General features: G+C 33.8%; 1 protein-coding gene across 10 annotated transcripts in view; it reads right to left on the bottom strand.

Annotated features, from left to right (window-relative positions):
* The window catches only part of LOC106874257 (pre-B-cell leukemia transcription factor 1), a 468,039-nt gene that overhangs the window by 70,507 nt on the left and 370,956 nt on the right, over positions 1-26,576 (bottom strand). For 3 of the 10 annotated variants that reach the window (XM_052972374.2, XM_052972373.2, XM_089362200.1), the window contains exon 8: positions 12,008-12,115. The exons of 4 other annotated variants lie outside the window; for them this stretch is intronic. In XM_052972374.2, coding sequence (XP_052828334.1) covers positions 12,008-12,115 — 108 coding nt within the window. Of the gene's footprint in view, positions 1-1,667; positions 5,814-12,007; positions 12,116-26,576 lie in introns of those variants that run through there. 3 more of the 10 variants (XM_089362186.1, XM_089362178.1, XM_089362169.1) reach the window with 2 other exon arrangements.

A 26,576-nucleotide genomic window follows, 5' to 3' on the forward strand; every position in this document is an offset into this window, starting at 1 on the left:
AGAAAGTGTCACCAAAAGTATTAATAAAAATTGTGTCTTTTTTGTTTTGATACAATGTACGGTCTGAGGAAAATTTGGCAACTATTTCTAGCAGGTCAAATGACCACATAGAGGCTACCATGTTGCTTTTAAGTGTATGCTAGTGGAGTGCTTGTGTGAGTGAGCATGTGAGAATACGTTCTTGTAGTTTTTAAATAACATTAAAAATAAAATCTCTGAAGTGACTGGAACAATTCTGTGTAGAAGGCATACATCTGAATATGAAAGTATTTGAAGAAACATAGGATATAGACAGACACAGACTGATTCCTATCCTTATTTTATCTTGGTCAAATACCTTCTGATAAAAGAGGCTGCTTTCTTCCAGTGTTTTTTTTTTTTTACCTGCCTCTTAAGAAAATTTCCAAATTATTAATTAACTAACACAAGGAAAAATATTTTTTTTATGTTCTGAAGATTTAGTAACAAAATAAATATGTAAGGAAAAACAAACAAACAAATTCTTGTATATCCTCAATATTGCAATTTTTAGGTGCATAAGATGAATGCACTTGAAGAAGAAAAATGATTTAGCTGTCAATATTTCATCCACACTTCAACAATTCCACAAACACATCCTTATTATTATGTGACTAACATAAAAGAGTGGTCATCATCAACAAAGACTGTTGAAGAATGGAGAAAAATCAAATAAAATGCTAAATGCACCCAAGAGTTTTTTTTTCTCTCCTTTATTATAATTTTCCTCTTTTCCTTTTTTTTTTTGGAGGGGAAGGAGCAATATTATGGGTTCATATTAAGAAGAGGTTAAAACTTCAAAACAGGGACGTTTGTATTATATACATATATATTTGTGTAAAAAATATAACGCGGCAATAACATTTGTGTGTTTGTGTGTGTGTGGATGTTATACAGACATGCACACTCTCTAACTATTAGAATTAGAAACTTAGTTGTTTCCAGTTAAATGCATGTGTTTATAATATGACAGAGTGATTCTTGAAGTCCTAGTCACATTTACATTATCAACAATAGTAATAATATATATAATAAAATATATATATATATATATATACACACATGAAATATTATATATATATATATATATATATATATATATATATATATATATATATATATATAATAAATTTGCTTCAGCTCCATATGGGCACATGGGATGGACCCATCTCATCAGATATCAGAAAAGACTCTTCTGATATCTCATGAGATGGGTCTGAATCAAACTGTTATTAAAAATATATGTAACTCCTAACAAATGTGTTGGGTGCCTTTTCCTTTCATTTATCAACTCTCTCATTACACACACACTAGATTCAATAACATGAAGTAAAGAAGATATGAGTGAGAATAGATGGATAGACAGATAGATAAATAGATTGAGTGTAGGTAGGTAGAGAGGCAGAGATTTCAACTGAAACAAATGGAGTTCATTTTATTTTAGTATAAATTAGATTGAAGACATCTGGTTGAGTTGAAGGATTAATTTTCTAATGTTAATCATGAAAAACAACAACAACAATAATTGGTAAGAATATACAAAGAAGGCAATAATGATAATGACGATGATGATAATGATGGTGATTAAAAGATAAATTGAAAAAAAATAATAAAAAACAAACAATAAAGATAGCAAAAAATATAACCAGTAATGATGATAAAAGTTTTAATCGGAGATTTCACATGATTGTCAAATATTTAATACTTATTTAGTCGTATTCAATAGAAAAGTTTTACACAGAAAGGTGTTTCTCTTGAGATAGGCTCACCTATAGTACAGAATAGGATTGAAAAAAAAAAAAAAAAAAAAAAAAAACCAAATGGGGAAAAAAAGAACAAAAATAGGACAAAAGGTTTCAACAAAAATTAAATTAACAAGATGTTTACAAAATTTTAAAAAGAGTCAAAACAATGTATGTATAAAAATGAAATAAACAAACAAAACAAAACTAAAAGCAAGTGACATAGAACAACAAAAATATACATATGTATGTATATATACACACACACACACACACACACACACATCAACACATAAATGTGTATATATGTGTGTGTGTGTTTGCTTGTGCATATACATATGTGTGTGAGTGAGTGAGTGAGTGTGTGTGTATACATATGCATACATACGTACTTGTTATGAGAATGTGAGTGTGCACATATATGTATATATATATATATATATATATATATATACATATATATATATATATATATATATATATTATATATATACATACAAACACACACACACACACAAAACATATATATATATATATATATATATATATATATATATATTTGTATGTATACACACACACACACACATACATACATCACCACCACCATGCAAGAGAAAAGCATGGTGAAGAAGCATTGAAATCATCAGATAGCTAGATCTAGATCTTCCAGAAACTGTAGAAGGATGGATTGGGCAGTAATACAAATACCAGCAGCAGCAATAGTGTTTTAAAGGTACCCCCCCTCTCCCTACAGGTAACACAATCAAAGGGCACACATGACATGCAGTCATTCACATTCTTCCGATTCAGTCAGATATACAATGTACCACACCACACCACACCACACCACACAAGGCACCACTTCTTTTCTAAAAAAAGAATTTGAGAAGAATAGAGCAAACCTTTCAAGAAAGTGTACTTCGCTGTGTAACTTAAAATTACACACATACAGAGGTATATATGAATGGATTTCACATAAGTTTCGATGAATGAAAGTTACAGATCTTTGAGAGGTAAACAGTTTATTGTACTACAGTTTAATTGCTTGAGCATCCAACTGCCAATTGTACCCTTAACATAAATACCCAGGCACATTCACCCTGACTCAGTGTTTGTAAAAAAAAAAAAAAAAAAAAAAAAAAGGTACAGTCTGTCATAGTTTAAGTGACAGGGCATTCCACAGACAACTGTATGCTTTGCAGTGTGTATGGCCCTTCAAATAACGGGTACAACTCATTTAATAACACAGAGACCCTACATTGCTTCCAACCGACTCAATTTTACTTCCAAGGCTGTGCAGTGAGATCGAAACCTGAAACATTGTGATTGAGAAATGAATGTGTTAACGGTTCAACCAAACAACCATACCATAGAGCTGTGCATGCATGCATGTGTGTGTGTGTCTGTGTGTACTTCTACTAACTCAAAGAGTAGAATTATTTCCTTCAGTTTATACTATGCAATGCTGTATAGAAACAAATGTCAGTCAGCACTCGAATGAAGCATTTGATTATCTCTGACCATTCTCCCATCTGCCAACCAGTCCAATTCAACCCAGCCCAGCCTAGCTCAGACCAGCTCAGCAAACCAGGACATACCTGCCTCCTTGCCTCACAAGTCTAGCAATGCTTGTAATTAAATAATTGTCCAATAAAATTTGAAGGACTTAAAAATGTTTTGTTTTTCTTTTTAAATGTTATGAGTGGAAACAAATGAGAATATACAAATGATTGATATTAATAATAATAATATTTGTGTTTTCCATGATTGTGAGTATGGGGAGAGCTTATAATACATCTGCAGCTAATTTCCCTTCCTACCTTCCAACAATGAAGTTGGCATGGCAGTGTGGGGGCACAAACAATCTGTTGCTAGATGGCCATCAACTGAGGCAAGCGATGTCAAATATGTTGTTCATAGGTACACCATATAAAGCATGTAAGGTCTCAAATGAAGGTTGGCTGCCACATTGTTAGAGGTCCAGCACTCACTTAGCTCTGCCGATTCCGTTACAGATTTCAAAGTAGACTGTGGGTTTTTATGTTTCATGCGTTTTTGCTGACCTTCAGTTCATGCAATGGATGTCAATGAACTGTACTATATATTTTTCACATTGATTGATACCAGGGATACAAGTTCAAAATTTCTGAAAGAAGTGAGTGATCTAGGATGGATGTGGAAATATTCTTAAAAAATTTATATATATGTAAGATATGTATATATCCATACATACCCCCGCACACATACATATCTCTCTCTCCACACACACACACACACACGCGCATTTTAATGTTTACTTTTCTATGCTTTCAGAATACATACACACACACATATATATATGCTTGCATACATATACACACAAAAACACACAAATACAGACAACAGACATGTATGCACATACTCGAATCTATCCACACCTCTTTCCACACACATGCATACATGTGCATGCATGTGTATACATGTACATATATGCATGTGTATACACACACACACACACACACACACATACACATAAAGATCAAATAAAATATTTGGATGGAAGATATGTCTGGCATGTTTAGTATCTGATGAAATTCAATAGTTCTTTGGAAATAAATCCGCATTGAAAATTTAAAAATAAAAATCCAATGCATAATAGTTCATGGGATAAAAATATTTGAATTTGGAGAGAGAAAAAAAATGGAACAAAAAAAAAACTTTAAAAAAAACCCAAGAAAAAAAAAAACAGATCTTATCCTTCCAGCAGTATGTTTGTTATGTCATTTCTGCTGAAAATTCAGGTCCCACATCCACCTAAACCCCCCACCCACCCTCATTTCAGAATAAATGTCAGTCCATTCTGAAGAAATCAGAGAAGAGGGATCTAAATTTGCATTTTGTTTTTTTCGAAGTTAATGTTTTCCTGTCTTTTTTTTTTTTTCCTTTTCTTTCTTTTTTTCTTAGCAGCAAATGATTCTGTGAGTTAGTTGATTGTCCTCCGCATCAGTGAAATTCATAGAGAAGAGAAGTATCCAAGTCTTGCTTGTGACAATTTGTGGTTGGTTGCACCTTATTCCTTCCTCATTCTGTATTCTAAAAATACTTCTTTTCTCCAAAGTGTCCGTCCGTCCGTCTGCCTGTAGCCAAACAAAGTGCTAAAAACAGTTCAGGAACCACGACCCCCGTCCAACATCTGGAGAGAAAGAAATAATGTTTGAAGGGGAGGGAAAGAGAGGAAGTGAGTCTTTTTTTTTATAATAAAAAGTTGCTCATGGGTGTATGTGTATTTTGTTTCATTTTTTTATTTTCTATTATCTCTTTGTCCAGTTGTGTATGAGTGTGCCTGTGTGTAAATATATGTATATATATATATATGTACACACACACATATATATACATATATACACATTCATATATATACACATATATGTATATATATATATAAGTATACATACACATACACACACAAACACCCCTTTAATTTTATTTTTTATTTTTTACAATTTTTAAATATTTCCTTTTTTTTTTTTCACTTCTTATCACTGTTCAGCAGTGCATGTTGAAGTTTTTACCCACCTCAGAGTTCACAAATTCATTCTGTTGTTTTTTTTTTTCTCTCTGTGTTATATCTAAGGGTTCATCATTAAGTCAATAACCTACAAATATTTTGTAGATTTACATAAGGAACTGAAGGGTAACTTCATCAATGCCACTGTCACCATTCACCATCATCATTAACCATCCACCACCACATCAAAAATAACCCACCAACATCACGACTACCATGAATACCACCACCACCACCACTGAAACCACCACTTATATATCATCATCTTCTCCAACAAAAATGACCACCACCACTGTAGTCAAAGAGCAGTTGCTGCAGTAGTAGTAGTAGTATCATAATAGACCTGTGGTGGGCATCGGATCGAGTGACCTTGCTGTGAGTTGAAGTCCTGTTGTCACATAACCGTGTGATTGATGTGTGTCTAACACAAATAGACCATGAATGTGTATGTACAGACGTCATGTCACAAATGAACAGGCACAGGGGCGCCACCTGGGAAGCAGTTACTGCAAGAAGAAGAGACGACTCAGTGCTGCAGTGGCAGCTAACCAGATATATGACAGAAAAAGAGAGAGAGACAGTAAGAGATAGAAAGAGAGAGAGACAGATAGACAGACAGAAAAATATGAAGCAAAAGATTTAATGAAACATTATGAGGCAGAACAGCAGTATGTAAAAACTCTTTCATAAGACTACAAGATGGACAGTTGATAGGAAAAAGATGAAACGAGAATGGGAATTCTTTTCTTTTTGATTGAGATTTTTGTTTTATAAAGACACATACTTTTAATAATATGGCTATTTATATTTCTTTTGCTGCACTTTCACATCATGTCTGCAGCATGTAAACTTAGTTGGGGAAGACGAATTGCTTTGTAAACGAACAAATATAACACCAATCATTATATACAGCTATACAATTTCAAAAATAAATTACAATAAATAAACTATAATAAACAACCACAAAACTTAACATATAGATATGTAATCATTGCTAACAGTTTGCTTACAAACTAACAAAATCTTTTTTAAGGCTACACACTGTATAGCATGTATTGTTGGGTGAAAATGCATTATGCCAAGCATATCCCCAAGGAAAATCTACAGGAAATTATATGCCAAAATAATAGAACTAATGAGTTAATTTTAGAAGAAAAAAATATCTAACGTAAATGTAATTTTATTAAAATTCCATAATATTAGTTTCCATAGGAATTACTGCTTATACATTATAAGGCACTGCATGTTTGTTTCACTTTTACCTGAATATACTGGTGTAAATAAATACTGATCTCTGACAATTAAAATTTAAATTGATAATGCTTAAAAGTAGAAGTATAGAGAATACTGAATAAAGGAGTGAATTAATTGTTGCTATAGCTTCTGAATATAAATTTCGTCAAATTACAATAATGAAGTTTAAAAAAATAAATAAAAAATGAGCTTGAAGATATGGTATTCAGGAGAAAAGAGAAACTGCAAGGCTCAAAGAACATATAAATTAACCTGATGACACAAAAATATTTCAGACGCAAATCAGACTCTAGAGTGAAGAACAATTAAAATAAAACAATATCTTGGCAATCCTTAATCATAATCAAAACAAAAGACTGTTTCTGTAAATTAAAAAAAAAAAATCAACATTTAGGAGTGTGGGGGGGGGGTGATGATCACACATACTCATACCCACAGACACACTATACATTGATTTAATGCAATCAAAGAGTAAAATAGTACTCAGTACTTCTTTCCAGAGTATTCCATTCACACACACACACACACACACACACGTGTGTGCATGTGTTAAGAATTTGTTTGGGGACACTGATTGAATTTTCCCTGTTAAAAAATTATATTCCAAACAGAAAAAAAAAAAAACAGTCTTTCCCAACAACTAAAGAGATCTAGGGAGTTCCATGATTTGCACTAGTAATAAGTAGAGGAAATACAAAAAAAGAAGAAAAATGATGATTGTGAACATTTTTACATAAAGCTTTTTCAGATGGTACATAGTGGCAATAAATAAATAAATAAGATAAAATGCTAAATAAGAGAAAGAAACAATAAGTACTTTTTTTTTTCCTTCCCTGTTTAGAAGAATGATTAAAATCTATGAATTACAGAACACATGATAAATCATACTGAAATTGAAATATATATAGCAGCACTCACAAAAAAATATTAATATTTTCAAGTATTCTTTTAAAATACTCAATCAAAAATGAAAAGACACACATACATACATATATATATATATATATATATATATATATATATATACACAGACATATATACATGTGTGATATATATATATATATATACATACATATGTGTGAATAGAGCTAAATATATACATATAACTGGAATTCATAAGAATGTACTAAATAAAACAATACAAAAGAAACAAAAAAAACAATTAACTTGTAAATAATACAGAACAATATTTAAAGACACACACACACATACAAACACACGCAGAAGAACAATAACAAAGAATTTCCATAAATAGAGAAATGTCCCTTTCAAATTTTGGAAGACTTTTCAATGAGAGCACCTGCTTCAGAATGTATTAGATAAATCCCACTGATAGAAATTCACACACACACACACAAATAAATAAATAAAGGTAGTAGTGGTGATTGGGATTTGGAGACAATACCAATAATGCCCCATTCTCTAAGTCTTGTTTTGTTTTGCTTTTTAAATTGAAATATTTCAATTTTAACAAAAAGGTACAGACGAAATGAAATGGCTAGAGCAAAGCTAAGCTAAATGGAGTGGAGAGTGGGCTAGAGGAAGAGGAGATGATTTATTTATATATTTGCAAAGGAATTACTGTTGTACTACTACTACTACTACTACTACTACACAGGAAATTTTTGAGTTAATAAACCTCTACCTAAAACATAAAACGATGTAAGAGAATGCAATTGAAGAAAAGAAAAAAAGAGAAAGAAAAAGTGAATTGAGGAGTAAAAGAAATAAGTGAAATATTCTAATTAAAAAATTCTTTTCCACAGATACATTTTTTTTTTTTTTTAAATAATGGGCAGCCATAGATGTTTTACTAGAGGATAACAAAACTTTTTGTTAATTAAACTGGATCTAATTAGTTTGGGGATAAAAGATTTCAATTGAACATAGACAAATGGAAATTTACATAGTAAAATTCCTTTGATAAAAACCTATGACATTCACAACTTCCCTTCCAACATTATACAACTTTCCTAAACTATCAAATATCATGTATGCATAATATAAGAGAAAAATTATTAAATATAAATTTATCTACTGTCCACTCTCTCTCTCATATATATATACATATATATATATTCTCTTCTTTTTACTTTCTTCTTTAACGTCCGCTTTCCATACTAGCATGGGTTGGACGATTTGACTGGGGACTGGCGAACCAGATGGCTACACCAGACTCCAATCTGATCTGGCAGAGTTTCTACAGCTGGATGCCCTTCCTAACGCTAACCACTCTGAGAGTGTAGTGGGTGCTTTTTACGTGCCACCGGCACGAGGGCCGGTCCGGCGGTACTGGCAATGGCCACATTCAAATGGTGTCTTTTACGTGCCATCTGCACAGGAATCACTCCAATGTTTTGTTCACATGCCACCGGCACAAGTGCCAGTAAGGCAAAGCTGGAAACGATTGCGCTCAAATGGTGCTTTTTACATGCCACCGGCACACACACACACATATATATCACACAGTACCATGGTATTGACCAGACTATGGGATATTGTTATACACCACTGGTTATGAGGCATTTGGATAGTTTTAGCTTTCAAATGATGCCACCCTGGTAGTTAGGCAGGCAGGCAGGCCAATATTAACCCTAAATGAAATACCAGTCTGTTGCAGGGTTACTTATTCACAGCTGAGTCAATTGGAGAAATATGAAATGAAGTGTTTTACTCAAGAACACAGTGCACAGCCGGTCTGCAAATTGAAACCACGATCTTGCAATTATGAGTGCAAACTTGAACCACTAGGCCACACAGCTTGACACAGACACACACAAAGTCGTACCCATCTAATGTGTGTGTGTATGTGTGTGAAGGTGCATCTATGTAAATGTATGCTAACTTGGGATTACAAACCCTTACCACAAAGATTTTGTGCATCCAAGCCATGTTCTAATTCATTGAGGATCACAGAGGGCTCAGAAAAAGGTTTCCATTGCGCAAAGAGCTAGTTTTACAATCCTAGCCATCTACCTTAAAGTTGAGAAGAGGACCAATCTTATGATGTTACATAGAAACATAGATTAACCCCAAACACCTGCACATTGGTCAACCTGAGGCTATAGCAAAAGGTACTTGCCCAAGATGGAACAAGGTGGTTGCAAAACACACTTCTTAATCAGATGGCAACATTTGTGCCTAGGTTTGAGATTTCAATGATGTGATTATTTATCTTTAGAATGACATTGAATGGTAGCTGTGAGATGTCAGATTTGACCAATTTGAACATAAAGCAGGTAGAATATTTGGGTCAGATATGGCCAGTTTAAATGCTAAAAGGTTAAAAGTTATGTATTATTTTAAAGGTGAATAGATTTCCATTAACTTCCATTAAATTCATGCCCTCTCCCATAAGGTGGCATAAGGGATAGCAAATTGAAACCAGCTTAAAATTGAAGATGTACTAACCAGTGTTGTCAAAGTTTATCTTATCTATCTACTTATATCATCATCATCATCATCATCATCGTTTAACGTCCGCTTTCCATGCTAGCATGGGTTCCTACAAATATATGCTCACATGCACACATCATAAACATTTATACACACAATATCTGCATACATGCAGAACACATACACACATTTATTTGAAGCTAATGTAGCATTTCGCTGTGATCTTGAGTCTCTTTATTCATTTCAGTGGACACAAATTGAAAGAAGTCCCAGCCTTGACTAAATGAATGAACTCTACTACATACATTAGATAATTAAGTCTATCCTGTTTGTATACCCACCACACAAAATGAAAACTAGACTATATGACAAGGAAATTGAAAAGAAAATAAATACCTGTAACATAAGGTATAAGGTTTCATCCCCATCATTTCTTGTCCAGCTTTCGTGCTGACATGGGTTGGATGGTTTAACAGAAACTGGTGTGTCAGAGGACTGCATCATGCTTTGGCATGGTTTCTATAGCTGAATGCACTTCACAGTATGTCACTGGTGCATTTTTCTGTGCTAACAGCAATAGTGAATACCGCTTCATAACTTGCAAGAGCTTAAAAGCAGTTATCTTAGGAAGACAGTCCCACCACCAAAAATATAATCATATGTAAAAGTGATAACAGAGAAAATTAATAAAATAATAAAGTGAGCATTAAACTGAAACTTCTCTGAAGATATGACATCTCTCCGCCATGTCCCAAAATCAAAACCATTATCTTAAAAGGACTTGTCTGAAGTGGGGAATAACTAAGACTCTTTCTGAAACAGGTGCTCTTTCTTTGAAAATCTTTCCAAATCAACTTAGAGAAAAATTCAACTAATAATAATAATATTAGAAGAGTACATTAATTAACATACTCAACAGGAAAATGGTGAATGGAAAATGACAAACCGAAACAGTAATGCAAAATAAAAAATAAAAACAGATATACAAAAATGTGTGTGGGAGTAGAGAGAGGAAAAGTTCAATGCATGAAAATTGAGGGTTTAAAAAATATATAGTGATATGAATAATGGACAGATGTAAAAGTATAGTCATATGGATTGGAGATTTTGAATCAACATAAATGGTCATGCTTGAAAGGAAAAATTAAAAAAACAAAAACAAAAAAAAAAAAGAACACAAAAATCCTAGATTAAGGTTTGGACATGTTACATATGTATGTGTATATTTTTTTGTGTGTACACAAACATATACACACACATACATACATAAATAAACAGATAAATAAATACTAATATACATATACGATGTTTTATATGCATATGTATGTATGTATGAACAAAACTGACCAATTTCAAGAGAATATGTAAAGAGACATTCATTAGTCTGCTAGGTTGCTAAATGAAAGAAGAAAATGGAAGAAAAAAAAAAAAAAAAAAAAATGGTATCCAACCAAGAGTTTAGCAGTGACGAACTAACATGAAAGGAACATATGCATACACAAAATCCACACGCTCACACACATACAAATATGTCATGCAAACATACTCAATACTGTTCTATATGGCACATGCTACACACTGACTCTTAAGCCACAAAGAGAATGTCAAATTTGATGGCATTCGGACAAGGACAGCACTCACAGACATGCACAAACATGCACTTTTGTTTTTTGTTTTTTTAATACTAGGCAGTAGCATTATCAGCAACGGTAGTAGTAGTAGTAGTAGTAGTAGTAATAGTAGTAGTAGTAGTAGTAGAGATGGTGGTGGTAATAGTAGTAAGAGAGGTAGTTGTAGTAGTGGTAATAATAATAATAGTAGTAATAATGGTAGAGTTGCTGGTACTATTTGAGGTCTGGTGGTGTTCACAGCTGTGATGATGATGATAATAGTTTTGGTGACGGTGGCAGCAGCAGCAGCAGTGGGCAGTACAAAGGCATTTTTTTTAAAAATTAATTTAAGAAAAAAAAAAAAAAGGAAAAACAAAACAAAATTTGGCTGGAGATATATTTTTCTAAACATGACCTTGAGGGGTATATGGTGATGATACCTGTTGTATATGCAGGGAATCGTACATGCCACCAGTAGCTGAATTCGGTAGGACAGCGTCTGCGTTGTAGCCACCGGTCTGTGATATCACGTGTCGCAAAGCATTAACCTACAGACAAAACAGAAGGATGCATTCATTCCAGTCAGCTACTTTAGTGATTCTATGCATCATGCAATACAAGGGGGGGAGGAGGGGGAACCAGAGTTGAAGCAGCATTCTAGCCCATGGGATATTTGTTTGCATGGACACACAGACAAAAAAAAAAAAAAAAAAAATTTTTTAAATCCCCAAATAAATTTTTATCACAGAATAATAAATTGGTAATTACATCATTGAGAGTCACAGTTGACCGAGACAAAAATGGCTGGCTGCACACATGTATAACTGTTATATAGCACTCCTGTTTTCATTTTCAATATTATAAAGTTTTAAATTTATCATAGATCTACATACAATCAAGTTTAGGCATGGGCAATCTTTTGCGAGAAGTGGGCCACACTACTAGAAAAATCCAAAGTAATTCTTCATAAGGAATGCCACTCAGAAAGTCCAACGAGTTGCAGGATGCCCATGAATGATCTTATCACTGATGCTAGTAGAACACTAGTGCACAAAATAAACCCAAAGTGGATACAATAACATATTTGTATTGTAATTAGTTATTATGATTCCTTCACAATGCAAGTGCTTCAGTTTCAATGCCTAATAATTGCAAATCAAGTAATTTGCTGAGTAAGCCAGAATACAACATTAAAATTATATTTGTATATTCAACTATTTATAGGACTAGGCCTACTATGTTTTTCAAACTGATCAACCACACAAAGTAACACATATAAATGGATTGATTTTTATGACTTGATAATTATAGGTAAGGGAGATGAGACTGTGCGACAGTCCTGACATTAAGTGAAGTGATCTAGGCTTAACTGATAACTATTAAACTTGCGTTGTTGGACAGCTCAAATGGAGTTTCTTTTGATCTTAGGCACAAGGCCACCACTTAAAGGTTGTGAAAACATATGAAGTTGATGTAATTCTAAACACACCTACATACACAAACGCACATATATTTATTCTATAATTGTTGGTCCAACAAAAAAATATATATTCTGTTTAATTCTGGAACTAAGGAATAAAAGTTTAGGAAAAGCTAATTCATAATTTAATTAAAATTTTCCCCAAATTTTTGTTCCTTAGTTCCAGATGAGCTGATTTAAATATTTTTTAGTCATTCTGTAAATGAAACTGGAAATCTGCAAACCAACACAGCTCTCAAAGAACAAGTAAGAACACAGTTACAAACCCAGTGAGCTAGAACAACTAACTAAATTGTCTTCAGCACCAGATTAATACTAATTCCACTGAGAGATAAACAGATAATAATAATCTATAATAATCATAATGCTAACTAAATTCAAATGAAAGGAGATATAATTCCAGTATAAAATTTATGAACCCATTTCTTATAATTTGTGGGTTGGGATCCAGAAGTTAGACGTTACTTAAATATATAGAAAAGAGTAAAAACAAAACAAAAATATGGTCAAATCTATTCTAGCCAACTGTGAAAGTAAAACCATCATACTGAAATATTTACACACTGGTGTACACTAATGCATGGATCTATTACTATTATAATACATAAAATAACGGTCACGGGGTTTTAAAAAAAAAACAAAAAAAAAAACGTGTGTGCATGAGTGAATAAACAGTTAGTAGTAAGAACCTCTAGGGAGAATTCAGCAGTAGAAGGTCTTCAGAGAAGTAACCCCACACATTCAAGTGCTTTGGCCCTTAATTCCTTAAACTTTGAGGAAGGCAGGCTTCATCCAGGTCATGACCCCTGGATACCCATTTGCTGTCACATTTTATGATGATATCTGTATTGCAATCCTCCTGGACGGTTAAGGTGTGCTAGAGTCACAGTAGCCTGGGTGTCATAAGTGGTTCAGTCTGAGACACCAGTCAACAACTGTAGAGTAAATTTGTGCCTTCTAAAATACATTTTCTCTCTTCCTTAACCAGATTCAGTTGGAACTCATCTCAGCAGCTTCTGCCATTGCCTTAAGAGTTCTGGTTCTTTTTGTCTCAGAAATTGAGAGCTGTTTCATGAGATCATAGGCCAATTTGCCCTCAACTGTAGGCACATGGAAGAATAGCATAGATGGGAGCAGTCACACATCTCCGTATGACTAATCCATGTTGTTGTGCTGTGTAGTCAGCCATGGTCTTCATTGATTATTGAATACTGAAATTCTTGGACACAGACACCAGATCTTTCAGTGCAGAGTTCAAACACATTCCCAACAATAAAATAACACCACTTTTGCATATTCAAGCATATGCAAGTTACAGCATATGTGGGAGATATTGAGAGTCACTAGTTACTTGCAAAGATGGCTACTACATTTTAATGCTATGAAAACATGGTTGTTTTTATCAATCAACAACGGACAAAGTGATAATATTGAACATGCTTTAATTTTTTTTCACACATTTATCAATAAATTAATTATACTTATTCAGTATTTTTTAGGCCTTTGTGAAATTTAACAAGCGATTATAATCTCTATCAAGATTATAAGAGTTCATTCATTAAATTTATTTTCTTTATATGTGAACAGTTCACACACACATTCACATACAAATTTTAAGTAGTAGAAAATATGAATTAGAATCAAGTGGTGTCAACTGCAAGCTCCCCATTCAGAATTGGCTATCAGTTTACATACAACTCAATTATCATGTAGTGTAATGCAATATGTCCATATAACTGAAAATGCAGGAAATCCAAACATATGCATACATATATACTGTAAAGTCAGAGTTGTAAAGAATGTTGAAATATATATTACATAGTACCAACATTATCTTGTATACAACTAAATAGTGTTTATCAGAAATCATGAACAACCCTGCCGAGGCCAAAAAACTTACTCAGCAACCATGTGCTTTTAGGTTCAGTCCCATGACGCAGTACCATGACAACTGTTTTCTACTATAGGTTAAGGTTGATCAAGGCCTTGTAAGTGACTATGGTAGGAGGAGGAGCTGAAAAATTCCTGGCTTTGGGTTAAAAAAAAAAATGCAAAAAGCTCAGTTAATCATGATTTTTATAAACATATTCCCTCTCTTAGATTCGCACATTTATTGCAGCAGTCCTTCAGTTTTCCTAAGCCCTGTAAAAGAACTCAGAAGGTTGGGCCTCCAACCAGGCCTTTCGCAATATCCTTAAAGCCAGGAACTTTACAGCACCCCCTTGTATATCACTGCATACCTTTCATGTTTTAATTCTCAGGAATAGAGCCTCAGTTCTTTTAGTTTCTCCCTGTAGCTCTTCCATTGCACAAAACAAAAAAATGCCTTCGGTTAGTAGTGTTGGATAGCTTGAGTTCTACTGTTTGTTTGAGGCTATTTACTGGCCATATTTAGGATCAATAAACCAGGCAACTGAGAACAAAGGCTCTCCACAAGATCAACATGGTTTCCTTTTGCTTGTTTCTAAATGATTTCAGGCTATAACAAGCCAGTCACCATCATTATCATATGCGCCAACTGTGACACTGATTACAATACACCCTGATCCAGTGTATTTTGATAGCTCGTAGTGGAGCGCTTGAAATCTTTCAGCATTAAACTGCCATGTTTTCTTCAGCCTACTTATATAGTGTAGTCAAGTCTTTAATTGTGTTTCTTTTTTATATATATCACCAGGGTCCTTGACTGCTTGCGATACTTTTGTATTGTCAGCTGGTGAGAAAAGCAGAATGTATGACTGTGGCCATGTCTGAGAAAATCACCACAAATAATAGTGGTCTCACTACAGTTCCTCTAGGGACACCACTTATAATTGATGTGTCCTCAGAGAGATCAATGTTGGCTGCAACTATCTGATGTCTACTTTTTCAAAAGCCATGAAACCAATCCTTTAGTTTTCCAATCAGGCAGTTTGTGACACATCATTCCATAACCATCTTTATCAAAGACTTGGGCAAATTCAAGATATATCACATCCACATTGAAATGGTTGAGATGTTGTTTCAATAAGCAAATAATAATGCTTTAGTAGCTGTGTAAGGCAGCTTCTTCCTGGATGAAGCTATGCTTTGTATGAGTGAGCAAGTAAATTTCTACAAGGAACACAACCAGCTTCCTCTTAACAATGTGTTCCAAGACCTTGCTGATGTGTCAGTTAGATAGTTGGTGGGATTTGGGAAGCAATAGGTTGGAGTGCAGGATGAAGACAGTGGGCCCATGTTTGTGCCTCTTGTAGTGTGGAATAATTGCAAATTGTTTTATAAAGTGGTGTACATTTTCTCATAGCACCAACCCTTGTATACTCAATAACCTAAGGTGTATAAACTGAGGAGAGAAATAGAAGGAACATGGAAAGAAAAATGGCTAGAAATGGTTAGGTGTGAATGGAGTGCAGGAATGGAAGTGAAGAGAGTACTCAATAACCTAGAGAGTGAATATATAGATGACCTGAGAGAGAGAAAAGGCAGGGAAAAGAGAGAGAGAGAGAGATCAGAAAGCCAGAATGGGTTATGAGGATGGAAGTGAAAAGAGTGTGAAGGGAAAGCAGATGGATATTATTGAGTGGGGTTAGTAGAGAAGTGATTGGCAATATTAGAGATCAACAAATGTAAAGAAGGGTAATGAAATAAAGGCAAGAGTAGGTGTCAGGTGGCAATAGCTGTGACCTATAGGTGTTAGATTGGTAAAGGTAAATGAATTGGATTGTGCAGCCTTTTATATAAGGGCCTAAATAGGGCAAACGGGTCAGAACAAAATGAATGATGTGGTCTGTGCAGGTAGGAGAGAGAAGAAAGATAGAAAAGTTTGAGTAACGAAAAGGTCAGTAGACCCTTTCTCCTTCCTTACGGATACAGAAGTCTTCATGTAGCAAGTAACAAACAAACAGATTACTACTGAAAAATAACTGAGCTAGCAAGGGTGTGCAATAGTAAAATTAATATGGGATTAGTTATAGACAACTCAACGACAACATTGATTTCTGCATACATCCTACAATCAGAATTAACAGCAAAACAGGACTGTTTCCAAGAGACACTTCTGCAGACTACCACAACGATGATTGATAACAGTTTCCTTATTGTGGTTGGTGGCTTTAAAAGACAGGCTGTCAAAAATTATAATGGCTTCTATGATATATATGGAGGTTATGGATGTAATACGAGAAATGAGGAAGAAATAAGGCTCCTGGAGTTCTGTGGTGCAATGGATCTAACAATTTGCAGTACACACTTCAAGAAACCAGTCAGCCACCTCATTACCTACCAATCTGGCAAAGACACAATTCTTGGCCATTGTAAATATCAAAAAGCTTTCTGGTAAAGAATGCACTACCCAACATCAACAGCTGGTGACTTCAGGGACAGAGCTAGGCAGATTCAGAGACAAAAGATGATATGAAGAAGGAAGATATTGAAGCTATAAGAACCTGCAGTTGGCTATAAGTTTAGAGAAATTTAATTACTGTTGAGAGGACAAGTTAGATACCCACAGCATAAATGATAACTGAAAGTTCTTACAAAATAACTTGCTTAGGGCTATAAATCAGATATGTGGCCAGTGCAAGATTTAAGCCAAAACTGGACATGATGTGGTGGTTAATGACAGGGTTGATAGGGCTGTAAAATACAAGAGACATGCCTGGATAACTTGGAAGGAAGGCAGTAGTAGCGAGTTGCAAGAAAGAATCCAATGATTTCAATAGACCAAAAGGCTTAACTGGAATAAATTCTGGAATGAGGAAGAGGAGTTAATATAAAGGTCTACCAATTGTCTGCATCAGGGCAGATATATTGAAACAGGGTAGCTGCATTGTTAGTGGGAACAGCAGAACACAGAAGAACTGGAATACAGTATAGCAAGCTGATAGGCAGGTCAGAGCTAATTTGTGTTGGAAATCACTTAAACAGCACAAAAATAGTGTCAGGGCTTATTATCTATGTAGTCCAATGAAAGAATTGATAAGAATACTATTTATCAAGATGAAGCCCCATGCCATACAAGTGAGATATCACAAGCTTGAAAAGAGCTCTTGGAATTGGTAACTCAAAGCCTTGATTGTAATCCAAAAGAACATATATGGGGGCATCTTGATGGAAATTTGTGACCAAGATGGTTGAAAATTGTATCAATGACAGAATTGAAAGCAAGCATCAACAATGAACCATGGATCAGTCTGTCATCAACAATGTAATCAAGTGACAGAATTGAAAGCAAGCATCAACAATGAACCATGGATCAGTCTGTCATCAACAATGTAATCAAGTCTGTGCATAATCAATCAGGTGAGAGTTGTGATATTAACTGAAGAAAAGTTCACAAAATCCCAAGACAAATTTTCATTCACTCTGGATTACATTTCATAAGATTATTACAAGTTAAATTAATGTTGCATTTTATTATCTTGGCAATAAAGTTACTGTAGACCAGTAGATATGTGTGTGTGTGTGCGTGTAACTATAGAATAATTCTTCATGTCGACATTCAAGTTTGTTGATAGTTCATCAAACTAGGAGTGAAGAACAGATTTGGTGATTAATAAACACACACACACACACACACACAAACAAACATAAACATGCACACATACTCATGTTTCAAGTTTTCTTTTTCCTGTTTGCATTGCCAAACCTGTATATGTAAATATGTGTGTGTGTGTGTATATCTCTATATATTTATGTAAATATGTGTTTGTATACACATATACACAAATATATACGCATGGTGTGAAAGTGGGACAGAGAGAAAATGGGAGCTAAATAAAGATAGATAAGGACAAGGAAAAATGACTGAGAGAATGAAGACATATTAGCTATGACTCAAGCCCTAAAATAGAAATACAGCAAAAAAACAAATAAAATTAAAAAGCTATAATTCCATGCAAAAACAACAAAAACTCTTTTAATCATAGGGTTATAATGGAAGGAGTATCAGTAATATGAAAAGAATTGTAGAATAATATATCAGCACACGGGTGCAGAAGTTTGAAGATTGATACAATGTAATAGGCCAAGGGAAGGTACCAAGGTAGTAATAAAATTTAGTTACAAGACCCATACAGTCAAAAATCCTAACAATGGACTATTGTTCTTTATGGGAAAGAAATAAAGTAGCATATATCTTGAACTCATTTGTAGCATAAAGTTTATATATATATATATATATATATATATATATATATATATATATATATATATATATATTTGTGGTATATTCTATTATGAACATAGTAGATTACTGTATAAAGCTCATCCACCTTCAGATTTCACCCTGTGCTATTCAGTAGTAGTATTGTATGTATTTCCAGGTTAGCGTTTGGGCAAATTATTCATTTCAGTATCAAATCATTTGTAGATTAAACTTATATTCTTGCAAGTATTTTGAGAGTGATACACAAAAGCATAAATTTCATATCACCAACAGTTTTTCTTTCCACAAGAAGCAGGCAGTTTTTGGAAGCTTTAAACCGTGGTGCAGATTTTCTTCACTAGAATTAAAATTTCTTGTAGGCATGAGCCTCCAAAAAAACTTAGTTTCATCAACATAGCACACTTGTTTCTATGTATATCGTTGTTCAGCACTAAATTCCTTCAGTTCTTCAGGATAATTAGAAGCAGTTTCTTCAACAGCACTAGTGGCTTCAGCAACCCTTTTAAAGTTGTACAAATTAAAGTATCCCTTAAACCTTTCAAACCAGCCTTTAAAAACCACAAAAGGTTTTGCATTGGAAGTAGCACCTTCCACTTTCTGCAAATGATCATCCAAAAGTCAAGCTTTTAGCTCCAATGACCATTGTGCTTATTAACACATTAGGTGCAGTCTCAAGGCCAAATCACACATACAATAGCTTTGGAGTAGCTATTTGAACAGCTGACAATCGTCATGTATTGTTCTCATAGCAGGTACTGCAAGCTTTAATGCATTGCTATATAGCTGAGTTTTCTCCACTGACAAATTGGCACAAAACATCAAGTTTAATATCTAATGTAATCTTCTTTACAGCTCTCTTTCATGCTATTGTTTTCATTCTTACTGGTTGGTCTCTTTACAGTCACTTTGAATAAGATGATGTACTATACCTTATGCATTAGTAAATCTAACTGTAGAGGTGAAAGACAATCTATACCATACAGTAAAATACAAGAATCCAAGGAAAGTAGTAATGCTCTGCATTAGCAAAAAATGGTTATTTCATTACTTCAGATGCAGAAATAAAAGAGGTGGTAGAGTAAAAATAGAAGGAAGTACTGTTTGATTAAAGTTAGTTGCAACACCAATGTTGGTTGAAATAGTGAAGGCACAAAGTGAGAGTGTGCCAAAGAGCAAGTGGGTAAATGCTGGCAATTATGCTGAGATCAATGAAAACTAAGATCAGATGAATTGGTGTACACAAACAAGAGGAGAGATGGCTGAAGGACACATAGGTGCTGGCAAAACTTAAAAAGAAATGAAGAACAAATTTCGATTTTGGTTTTTAGAATTGTGAAAAATTCACCGAGTTTCCATAAGTGTGGAATTAAAGGCTGTGTCCCAAAATTTGTTAGATTTCAGATTTTCTGTAATTCTTTATCCAGAAATTACAACTGTGGGGGATGCCTATGTGTGTGTATGTCTAATCTATTAAGATGAAAGTGAAAAATATGATGAATGTGATATATATAATTTATTTAAAATAACATATAGCAAATACCAAGTTTCAAAACCAAAAGAAAAAAAAAAGGTTTAAAACAACTTTAGACTAATAAAAAATATAATTGTAGCAATGTTTTATATACACGTACACATGTGTGTATATATATATATATATATATATATATATATATATGTATATAAAACAATGCATCATATATACTTGAGTGTATGAAGTCACCAGTATTGTTGGGAACATGGTAAAGTTACTAGGTTTGTTGGATATGCAAATAAAACTACCAGTACTATCGGGCACATGGTGAAATGAAGCATGTGTTGAACATGTGTTAAGGCCATTGGTATTGTTAAACACATTGCAAAGCTATCAGTACTGTTAGTCTCTCATGTGTAGAATAAACTACTGTTGTTGGACATACAGTTAATGAATGTAGAATGGTTAGACATCTAGAGCTTGTAAGAACAAAACAACAACAAAAAGCAATGCTGTATGGCAGTACATGGTATCACAACCGGTACCATTAGTTACAGGGCAAAGCAACCATAACGGCTTGACACATATATAGCGAAGCTAACTATTGCTGTCAGACACAAGGTACAGTACAAAATAACAAACCAAAAATATGGAAACAACAAAAATAATTATTTCTATCTCTCCCTTTCTCTGTTTCCTAATTTTTTTTTTAACATCTAAATTGAAATAAGTGAGAGATTAGATTTTCAAATGAGACATGGCATATATATATATACCAACTAAAGCCATTTGGTAACAAAAAGTAGCAAAAAAAAGGGGAAAAATACAAAAAAAAACAAAAAGAAAAAAAAAACCCTGTTTGCGTTTGCATGCATTGAAACTGTACAAGTTAAAAAGCTAATAACACATGTTAGCAATTATAATAAAGCTTGAGGTGAGAAAATGTAAGGCAAAATATTAAATTCTAGTGGTATGGATACACAGGCTGATGTTAATGATACACACATATATATATATATATATATAAATTAGAGTCGAAAAAGATTCACTATAGAATAAACAATTTAAAAGATAAGTTGAGAAAAGTTCATGGCTGAACAACACTTCAAACAATTCAAATTGAAATAAGACTTCAAAATCCAGACACTGAATAATTCTGAAATTCTGAATTATGTCTTTCTGTCAGTGAGACGGAATCCAATTCTGTATCTAATTTTGTAATTTTCAATAATTAAAGTGATCTTGAACATATGAGAAATTTTATTTTTTGTTTAGATGGAATACATGTGAATGGTGTGTTAGAAAGATGTTAGCATGAATGGATTATGATTTCACCAATAATTAATTAATTCATGTTAATAAATATTCAAAGCATAAAAAGACAATAGAAACAAAACAAAAAATACAGGAAGGTAACACAAACAAACACATCTCCTAAAATGATATTTCAAATTAAAAATATTTCATAGGAAGTGGAGAAGGAAATTAAGTATAACATAATCCTAATTCTTAAATAGAAGTCTTCCCAGCTGGAGGATAGAACAAGCAAAAGTAGCCATACTTAAAGATTTCTGTTCAATAAAACAATAGGTGAGAAAATACTACAGCTAATTACAAAATAAACTCTTAATTCAGAATAAGCACCATACAAGAAGAAAAAAAAAGAAAAAAACATACGTTAAAGAAATATAATCAATAATAAAGGTATGTAGTGAAACATAAGGGCAATAAATTTAACCCTTTAGCATTAAAACAGCCATATCCATTGCAAATATTCTACTTGCTTTATGTTCAAACCAGATAGATCTGGCCTCTTACACCTACCATACAATGTGATTCTAAAAATAAACTATCATACCACTGAAATAATGCACAAGTAGTTCAGAACAATGTGAATGAATAAGCATTACATTTGACAGGGTAATCTGAATGCTAAAGGGTTAATGTTACTAGAGCCATTGTGTTGTGTTTGGGTCTGCTAGACAAGGCAATTTAACTCCTGTATGCTTTTAAGGTGACAAGAAGAAAAATGGTGCTGCGTTTAAACTGCATTGACTGTGAAATGAAGAGCATGGAAAGTATGTAGCTGTAAAAAAGAATACGACAGCAAAAATATCCAAGTTCGAAAATACCTACATTTTGAATAAAAACAAAAAAGAAATTACTCATATTAGCAACAAAAACTGAATTAAGAAGAAATATTAGAATGGTTTCATTGATGACAAAATGACAAATGAAATAATCAAGGGACTACAGGAGATGGTATAATTATTTCAAGAAAGAGTTTTACAAAACTGAATACAAGAGAACACCATAGGCTTCAAATGAAGTAGTATGGCTTGTTTCTGAAGTGGTCACATTTAAGACTGCTTAAGAACAAAATAAAAGATTATAAAAAGACAAAGAAAATGCAATCCAAACACATTTCCTAATAACTCCCTCTGTTATGACTTTGAAGCTTAATGTTGGATTTTTTCCCTATAAATATACATTAAAAAGAAATTAAACAGATATCACTGACACTAGTAAAAATGACCAACAAGAGACAAAGAATAAATAAAAAGAATCTCTGAATCTTTCATAATAGCAAATAGTAACTAATACAACCACGACTGTGGATGCTGGTATTACTATAACCATCACTACAAATTCACAACAACTGCCCTTAAGGATGAACAGATAACCAGAATATTTAATAATAATCATAGTTGGATCCACCCAAAAAGACTATAAATGAATGAGAACCAAGTATAAGGAGACCAATAATCTACAAACGGCTCAATTTAACTCTGTATTGGACAACCAGCAGAAAGACTGGTAATTTTCTATCCTGTCAATAACATTATGCTGTGTTGCAACTATGACCAAGACACCTAACTCTTAATGGGTGAATTTGTGTAGCTCTGTGTGTGTGTGTGTGTGTGTGTGTGTGTGTGTGTGTGTGTGTTGCAGATCAGGAACAATCCTGGTCAGTAGTAAATATAATACATGATCAGTTAACTTGCAGTGTTGAGTTGTTCAATGTCTAGCTTCCCTTTTACTAAGATTTAGAGAAACAAAAACCATATACATGACCGTTCAGAGAGCCTCTAAGACCCAGGGTGAAATAACTGAAAGAAAGGAATGAACCATGAATCAAGAAAGTTGCTGCAGTAGGGAGCAATGTATTAAGATGTTAAGTTCTACACAGACAGGAAACCTGGTTCAAAATGTTTGTATTTGAGTGAATGTGACCGAAGTAAAAAAAGGGCTTGGTGACGCCATTAAACGGGAAGGTGGATTAGGTTTATGAAGTCCATTAGGATAATTTATCCAAGATAAATGATGATGAAGACTTTGGTGGCACTCCTAAGACATGCCACCTATCACTGAATTCTTGAGGTTATTAGTAGAAGGGCAGTATACACAAACTATTTCATGCAGGAGAGAGCAAGGTTTAACTGCATTAGTAAAGTTAGTAGTTCAATTTTGTTAGTAGTCCTGGGTATGGAATGATAAAGTTTGTCTAACTTTAACTATCATAGAATTAAAGAGATATATATAGAAATGTTAGTAATGAGTTTGGGTAAGTAAGAGATTATACGTAGTGGACAAGATAATGAATTGAAAAGAGTCAGAGAGAGAGAGAGAGAGAGAGAGAGAGAGAGAGAGAGAGAGAGAGAGAGAGAGAGAGAGAGAGAGAGAGAGAGAGAGAGCGAGAGATAGAGCGAGAGAAAGAATATAGCCTAATCTTGAGGTACCCTACAGATATCTTAGCTCTGGGGTACTTTAAGCATCCAAGAGAGTTGCAATGCAGACAGCAGCACAAAATATAGTAGGACTCATGACCTATATATGGCCTTCAAGTTCCCTTTGAGTGTACAGAGTTAAAAGCCAAAACATTTGCATGAGGAGGGCATCTTCTAAGAAAACCTTATACCAATCAGTTCTCCATAGAGTTCCTTACAACATAAAAGTGCTGCTGTGAGAGAGCTTATTCTGTTATTGCTTTTACTCATTTCAGTCATTTGACTGCAGCCATGCTAGAGCACTGCCTTTAAGTTGAACAAATTGACCCCAGGACTTATTCTTTGTAAGCCTAGTACTTATTCTGACGGTCGCCTTTGCCAAACCACTAAGTTATGGGGATGTAAGCACACCAACATTGGCTGTCAAGCAAACATGGACACAATGGACACAAAATGGACACAAACATGGACACAAAAAATAAACACACACACACACACACACACATATAACGGGCTTCTTTCAGCTTTCGTCTCTCATATCCACTCACAAGGATTTGATCGGCCCAGGGCTATAGTAGAAAACACCTGCCCAAGGTGTCAAGTAGTGGGACTGAACCTGGAACCATGTGGTTGGAAAGCAAACTTCTTACCAAACAGCCACACCTGTGCCTATCTATGATTATTTTTCTGCTTGAAGTGGGGCGGGGAGAGAGAGAGAGAGAGAGTGAGTGATCAAAGTAGTAAAATGGTTAGCATGCATAACTGATCAATAACAAGCACGGTGTTCAATTCCTGCAAAATAGGTGACGTGTATGTGTGTGTGTGTTGATGACAGTGGACAAATATAATAATTTACTACAAGCTGAAATTTTATAAAAGGTTACTGAAAAGTGTTTTGCTTCCAATCTGCAGATTACAATGAAAAGTTGAACAAGATACAGATGCTTAAAAGTATACAGTGGAAATATTTGACAGTGAAGACAAGATTTCATTGGATCATATTGAAAACAAAAAAGATCTTATTAGTTGATCATATAACCAGTGTATACATAATAACAAATAAATAAAATTAAAAAATAAAAGTGAATGCAAGAACCACAGAAGGTAGTGACTTTTTGCTGCAATCTTAGGAATTTTTTAATTTTGCATTCCCCACATTGAAGAATTTAAATAGTTTAATATAACACTTATGAGTAATCTCCCCTCCACTGCTCAACTAACCTATGCACTCATTTTTATATTTTTATTGACTTTCCATTAAAAAATATAAATTAAAACAAACAAAAAACATTACGTTTTCCTTCCCTTAATGGTTTCTAGCTTCATTTAAACCTCTGTTCTTTCTTTCATTTCACCCACATTTTTCTTCACATTTATATAAATTTAAACAGTATCTTTCATTAATGTGTATTTATACTTGTACTTTATTCAATAAACATGTACTTTAATTCTTGCAATATACATTCTCATCAATTCTACTTCCTCTAATCTTCTCTTCCTCCTTTTCTCCTTCTCTCCAACCAACATTCTTTTCTTTTATTTTGTATACAAAAAACACACACACACACACACACTCCGTTTTTTTCTCCGTGTTTTTCTCCTTGTCTCCGTATTCTTTCTGTTGAAGAGCGTAGCTCGAAACGTCAAAGACTTTCCGTATTCCCGAGCGTCATACTAATATATACTTTTGTTATTTACACCACCTGTCCTCGTCTGTTGTTATTTTTTGTATATTCTCCCATATATATACACATGGTAAGCCAATAAGAAACTGTTGCATCAATATTATCCAATTAGAACTTGATTAGGTATTCAAATTTTTCCACTGCACAAAAATGTCTCATATTCCCTTTTCTGTAAGTTTCTCATTTACGAAGATCAGAAATAAGGATCTTAAGAGTAAAAATTTGAGAAATTTCAATTTCAAATAGAACATAACACTACACTTAATACTGGGGCATATTTTCTGCTCTTTGCTCACATTCAAGTGTTTACATATGCGTGCGTGTGTGTGTCTTTCCTTTCTTCTACACTTCCTGATAGTCATAGGACGCTAGCAGTAAGTTTTGAGTATCCTAAACCCATTGGTACCCATCTATCTCCAGGTGTCACCAGCCAATTTGTGTGTATGTGTGTGTGCATACGTGTGAGAAAGAAGAGTTGAACTGATTATCTAATCAAT

This window comes from Octopus bimaculoides, chromosome 1 (assembly GCF_046866305.1).
Source record: "Octopus bimaculoides isolate indiv1 chromosome 1, ASM4686630v1, whole genome shotgun sequence".
NCBI classification, from domain to species: domain Eukaryota; kingdom Metazoa; phylum Mollusca; class Cephalopoda; order Octopoda; family Octopodidae; genus Octopus; species Octopus bimaculoides.